The sequence below is a fragment of the Marmota marmota genome, unplaced genomic scaffold (assembly GCF_001458135.2).
Source record: "Marmota marmota marmota unplaced genomic scaffold, marMar, whole genome shotgun sequence".
NCBI lineage: Eukaryota > Metazoa > Chordata > Mammalia > Rodentia > Sciuridae > Marmota > Marmota marmota.
Window position 1 is genome coordinate 46,865 of NW_025999961.1, and position 6,587 is coordinate 53,451.

General features: G+C 38.7%; 1 protein-coding gene across 1 annotated transcript; it reads right to left on the reverse strand.

Moving 5' to 3' along the window:
• Window positions 1–247: 247 nt before the first annotated feature.
• LOC107151101 (vasculin-like protein 1) lies at window positions 248–2,507 on the reverse strand. The gene is given in 2 exon segments (XM_048802864.1): window positions 248–1,286; window positions 1,289–2,507. Coding segments are annotated over 2 exon segments (1,422 nt in total). The 5' UTR covers window positions 2,421–2,507; the 3' UTR covers window positions 248–996.
• Between the last annotated feature and the right edge of the window lie 4,080 nt (window positions 2,508–6,587).

Below are 6,587 nucleotides of genomic sequence, written 5' to 3' on the forward strand. Positions count from 1 at the left end.
ATACCTCCTTAAAGTGGACAATAGATTGCAGAGTGTTAAATCAGTTATTTCTATAGTCATGTTTCAGGCTGGGAGTGTCATGACTTAAAACTCAAATCAATCTGAGTGGAGTTAGCTAGTATTTTCAAGCTTCAAGATGAAAAAAAGTTGCATCAGCTAATTGAAAATACAAGTCGTTATTTAAATTTTTCAAGACATGTCTCAGTAAGTGGCTACAGATAATTGTTCCAGTCTTTCTTTTTTTTTAAAACTGATGCAAAATATTTATTCCAAGTTAGTTATTTTATGCAGTAGTTTTTCCCCTCAACAGACTTGTGATAACCACATCTTTTAAATCTGTAAATAATGTTATCAAAATAATCTTAATCTTTGAAATCTCACAAAAATTTATATTTTACAATCCACCCTGAATATCAAGGCTGCAAGAATAACACATTTCCTATATCCAAATATTTTACAGCTGTACCCAAAAAGGAAAAAAGAAAACAAAAACAAACAAACAAACAAAAAACCACATATGCTTTGTTAAGGGCTAAAGTTACCCGAGCAGCCAAAAATAAAATAAAATATCCAAATTATTAGCATTAATTTAATACAATTATAACTTCAATAGTCACTATGTCATTGACAATGATTGCTTGAGCACAGGGGTGAGTGCCCCAAGGGCTGGTAGTAGAAGCTGTTGCTGCAGACCAGTGTCTCCTCCTCTCTGCATCTCTGCACTGCCAGCTCCCACCTGTGCATCGCCCCATATGTACTGTGTGTGTGTATTTAAAAAATCTTTCCCACCACACAAACTTCTATTAAGCAGATAATAGGGAAGAACAACAACAAAAGCTAAACAAGCCAACTGCTCTTTCTTTGGGATATGATTATTTCCCTTGTGCATGAAATATTCAACAACATAAGAAAAGGAAAAGAACAATTTCTTTTGTATATTCCCTAAACACACAAGCTGAGTTTACTGAGTCAGATTAACTGTGAGCATTTATATGCCTACTTCCAGGCATTGTCATCTGATGTTTCACTGCTACTCGCTTCTGTGTCTGAGTCCTCAAACTCTGCTTTACAAGTGCTTCTCCAAGGGGAGAATAGGCTGGAACCGCGGCTCTGTAAGAAGCCATTCTTTCTGAAGCCATTTCTTCTCAGCTGCTCTGTCTTCATGTGTAACTCTTTTAGCTCATCCTCTGTAAGAGGAAGGCAATTCTCATCATTTTCAGGATATTCTTGCCATCCCATTGATTTCAATAACCTATGCTCTGCTTCCAGAGAGTGTGAAAGAACCCCCCTTCTTCTACTACAGGGAGAGAAAGACCATTCTGAAGACAGCCTTCCTCCCCATTTTCCTTTGGTTCAGGTGTGCTGTTGTCCTCCAAATCCTCCAGCTTGTCACAGTCTCTGTTCTCTGCAAAGTCTCCATTTCGGTCATCCTTCAGAGTCTTCAGGAATTCACTCTTCCTGTCAGTAGTTCGGCGGGTCAACTTGGTCAGGCGAGAGGAGCTGATCTCAATTGGAGGGGTAATGCTGGAGGGACTCTCTTTGGGAGGGCTGAGAACTGCGCCACCAGCCAGTACCACTGGTTTTGTAACAGAAATTGGATTGGTAAATGACGACTCCCGGCTAGAGGAAAGGGATCCTGATTTGTGTTCCATTCTGCTAGATTTCCATGCATTGGGCTTGGAAGGAGGTGGTGCAGGCTTAGGAACCAAGTTCTTGTAGACACTTGGAACCATAGTTGATGATTTGTTCCCATTTGCATGGTGAGATCCTGGTGAGGTGAATGCAGCAGAGATGGCAGCAGCAGGATCCTCTTTGGAAACTTTTTTGATAACTAGCATCTTGGAGGGTTGCTTGGCACTAGGTGGGTTTTCCCACACTCCAGAAGGGGTCCCAATAGGTCTGCATGGCTGATTCTGTTTGCCAGCTTCTGGATTCAAAGAAGGAAAGTCTTCCTCTTCAAACTGCAACTTTTCCACCTTGTCTTCTTTCTTTTCTTCCCTAATCTCTGTAGGTGGCTTTTCTTGAAAGACACAGCCTTTCCGGGAATGAAAACTGTCATTCCAGTGTCGATGGTTCCCTGTGCCACCTCCACTACGCTGGTTTATGCCATCATGACCTCCGGAAGAACTATGCCAACCAGATAGGTTCCCCGTGATTCCAGCATATGCTCCCTTAGAGACACCAGAGTCCACAGAATCATGGCGGAAGAGGGAGGGCTGGTGCCAGGAATCTCCTGTAGTTCGTAGGGGCCCATTGTTAAAAAAGCAATCAGAGGAATTGTGTCGACAACGGCTCACTCCAAATCTACCTTCTCCTCGGGGCAGGTGCTCTCCGTGTTTTTCAAAGGTGGATGTAGGTGACTTAGCTGACTGTGGTGTTGAGAAATTTAGCCAAGCAGGAACAAAGTCATGCTGTGCCATTTAGGTCCAGTGTCTCTTTTCAGCAAGGTGAGGCATCCAACCTCATGGCCAGGATCCCAGAGTGTAACCTCTGTGGTCCTGTTNAGAAAGGAAAAAAGAAGAAAAAGGTATTTGTACATGGCAGATTGAGACAAATCTTCTTAATGGAGTAAAAAAAAAGCCTTTTGTTGAAGGGCAGCCATGTAAACTATCATTAAGTGATTTAAACAGAATCTAAGCCTCGTTTAAAAGAGTGAAGCTGTAGGTGGTGAAAAAGTACATTTAAAAGTACAGAATAGATGATAATTGGAAGGCTTTAAAAGGTTAAATTGAAGGTGCTTAAGATGCCTTCATGACGGAGGAAAGATTGCGTCATTCGAAGCCTAGCTAATCTTAAAAGCATTACTTAAAAAAAAACCCATGAAAATGGGAAGATAATAGGATAAAAGCAATTTGGAAAAAGAATATTAGAAATTTGAAGTGAAAAACTTTGAAGACAGAAGTACAGAAAGTTAAAAAAAGATAGAGAAGATGTAAAAAGATAGAAAAGATGTAGGAAGATAAAAAAGATGTAAAAAGACAAGAATTTTAAACCCACAAAATAGGAAAAAAAAACTACGAGAAAAAAAGCAACTAAGGATAAATATACAAACCTTTGAAAAAAATCTTTCGCTCTCCTTCAGGGGCGAGTAATTTCACTTACCTCCAAGTTTCAGGCATTCCCCGTACGGGCCACCAAATGCTGCAGTCTGGCTGGGCACAAAATCACGAGCCACTCACAGCCTTGTAGATTCAAACAGCAATTCTTTATTCCCAAACTCACACCGGTACCCTACAAGCACTTTCTGCGCAAAATCCACACTCTCCACCAGGCTCTGAATCCCAAATACTCTCTGAATCCCACAAGAACTCAATGGGAACTCAAGGCGCCTGAGGCAGCAGGATACGCCCTATTCCCAGCAGGAATCACCTTAAACCTGGAACGGCCCTAAACCCAGATCGCCCTAAACCCCGATTCACCCTAAACCCTGATCCACCCTAAACCCGGATCCACCCTGGTCCTTGAGCAAGGTCACCTTTCATGCAAAGTCACTGCAAATGACCTGGGTCCACAATGGAGAGTCCTTCCTCTAAGCAACATGGGGCAGGCTGACAAAGAAATTATCATGTGTCATACCTACTTAGCTATGGCTCTCAGCATATAAATTGTACAATGATTAAGTCAGGCTATTTAACATATCAATCATCTCACATACTTTCCATTTCCTTGTGGTGAGAACACACCAAATCTACTCTTTTAGCAATTCTAAACTATAGAGTACATATTAATGACAGTCATCTTGTTTTGCAATAAGTCCTCCAGAATTATTCTTCCTTTCAAACAGAAACTTCATATACTTTGATTATAACCTTTCCCTCAGCCTTTGGTAAGCTCCATGATACTTCTCTGGGTTCAACATTTTAGATTCCACATAAGAGTGAGATCATACAACTCTTTACTGTTTTCCAAAATTGCTGTATTACTTTATATTCTCACCAATGGTATGTAGAGCTTCCTTTGTCTCCACATTTACACCAACACTTGTTATCTCTGATCTTTTTGATAATAGCCCTTCTCATACATGTGCAAGGATATGTCATTGTGGTTTTAATTTGCTTTTTCAGGATGATTGGTGATGTTGAGCATTTTGTATATGTCTATTGATTGTTGTATGTCTTCTTTGGGGGAAATGTCTATTAAGAAATACTTGTGCCTATGTACAAATATTGATACTAAGAATTTTGTGATGCACACAAAATTTAATAGGTATCTAACCTTGTTAGGTTAGATGGTCAGAGAAAATAAATGGAGTAAACAGAATTTCCTTGTCAATTGTACCTTTAAAGTGGCTTCAGAAAGCTTTATGTAATGTCACACCTTTGTGACATTGCCTTCTTTTAGTAATCTTTCTTTCTAATTGTTTTATATGTTTTTTAATATTTTACTCTTTCTCTATAATGTATTATGATACAGATTTCTTTTATTCTGCTCTTTCAAATTTATTGTCTTTAATAAATTTATGCTCTTCATCCAATCCAAAAAAATTAGTCTTCGTTGCTTCAAATGTCATCTCTTGGTAGTTGCCACATGAAATTCCAAATGTATTCGAAACTTTTCATGTTTATCTTCCATTCCCTTAATTTCATTATTTTACTTTTTCTTTCTTGGTTTTATTCTAGGAAATTTCTTTCAGTTTACTAATTATATCAGTTTATCAGTGCTGCAAAACAAGCACACCGAAACTCCATGGTCTAAAATAAAAAGAATGTGCTATTGCTCATGAACCAGGTTGACAGGCTGGTCCTGCTGGTCTTGATTAGGCTTGCTGATATGTCTCATCTGTATGCAGCTATTTGTTGTGTATATAGTTTTGCTGATTTGGGGTGGTTTCAGCGAGAATGGCTGAAGTTTCAGTTCTGCTCCATGTAGTCTCAACCCCAGCAGAGCAGTTTATGCATGTTCTTATGGTGGTAACAGGGTTATGATTGACCAAAGCTCGCTGAAGCCCTGGCTCAAACTGGCATACTCTCAGGTTTTATTATTACTCTTGCAAAACTTCCAGGTTTTGTCTTCATAAACTTTACTCCATGAAAAAAGTTATATTTTACAAATATATTGGTATAAAATGAATATAATTTAGGCTGCACTCAATATTAGATATCCAGCTTTCTTTCAATTTTTAAAGAAATTAAAATTAAGGCATTGCTTCAGGCCCCTAAAATTGCTATGAGCCATATGTATTCTAAGTATTGTGACCATGAGGCCCAATGGATGTTGGCCTGGCACACTGTCACTTCTGCCACTTTAAGATTGGGAAACAGGCTCCACACTTGATGAGAAGATCTGCAAAGTCTCATTGCAAAGGGCATAAATATGGGGGAGGGATTAAGAATTGAATTCATTTTGTAATCAGTCTGCCACATCAATTTTCTCTTCCTGTGCTTTTAATCTATTTAGTTCATATGCTATTTTGTTGTTTGCTTGTTTTTTCTTCAAGTTGTTATTCTTTTGTTTCTAAAAGCATTTAAACAGTACTTATTTTGTATTTGGATTATAATAATTATAATACTAAAGAGTTTACAGATCTAATGGTGCTGTTTTTGTGTTTCCTAGCTCTTGCTTTTGAGAGCTCATTTTTTTATGGTTTGATAACTTTGCTTTGATAGTATGTTCATTTACCATTACTTCTGCCAGAAGCCCAGGATATTAAACACAGAACCAGGTGACATGTATGTCTTGGTTTGGAGTTTCTTGGTCATACGTCAAGCACATTGGTGATGTGAATTCAACCACCAATCCACACAGATGGTTCAGGAGAAGTGTTTTTCCCTCACCTGGACCTGAGGCTGAGAAAATTGAATCTCCCCTTTTTAAGAAGTAATTAATTTTTCCTTTGGCTTATTCCCAGGACCTCAGACCTTATTTTCCTTTTTCTGAATGATCTTTACAAAACAAAACACTGAATTATTCTGACTGACAAATTCCCTTCGGGAAACCATTTCTGCCGAGCTTGAGTTTGCTCATCACTCTGCTTTCAGCAAATTTTCATTCTTCCATAGGTAGCCTTTTAGTTTCGTACATGCTTGCCTTTATACTATTTCCTTAAAAGTTTGTTAGACGTACAATTTTTAAGTATTCTATAATCGAAGAGCCTTAAAATATTTAGTCTACAAAAATGCTGCAAGTGGAGGTTTTACCTGCTTGAAAACACACAAATTGCTGGGAGCAGTGGCGAACGCCTGCACTTGGGAGGGTGAGGCAGGAAGATCTTGAGTTCAAAGCCAGCCTCAGCAAAGGTGAGATGCTAAGCAACTCAGTGAGACCCTGATTCTAAATAAAATGCAAAATAGGGCTGGGAATGTGGCTCAGTGGTTGAGAGCCCCTAAGTTCAATCAATCTCTGGTACTTAAAAAAAAAAAGAAAGAAAGAAGAAAACACACAAATTAAAAAAAAAAAAAAACCAACAGTGAACAAATTCTAAAGCTGCAAGATGGACTTAAAGAATAACACAAATGGATGGGCTCGTGTTGTGGCTCAGTGGTAGAGCACTCACCTACCACGTGTGGGGCACTGGGTTTGATCCTTAGCACAACATAAAAATAAAAATAAAACACAGATGTTGTGTCCACCTACAACTAATATATATA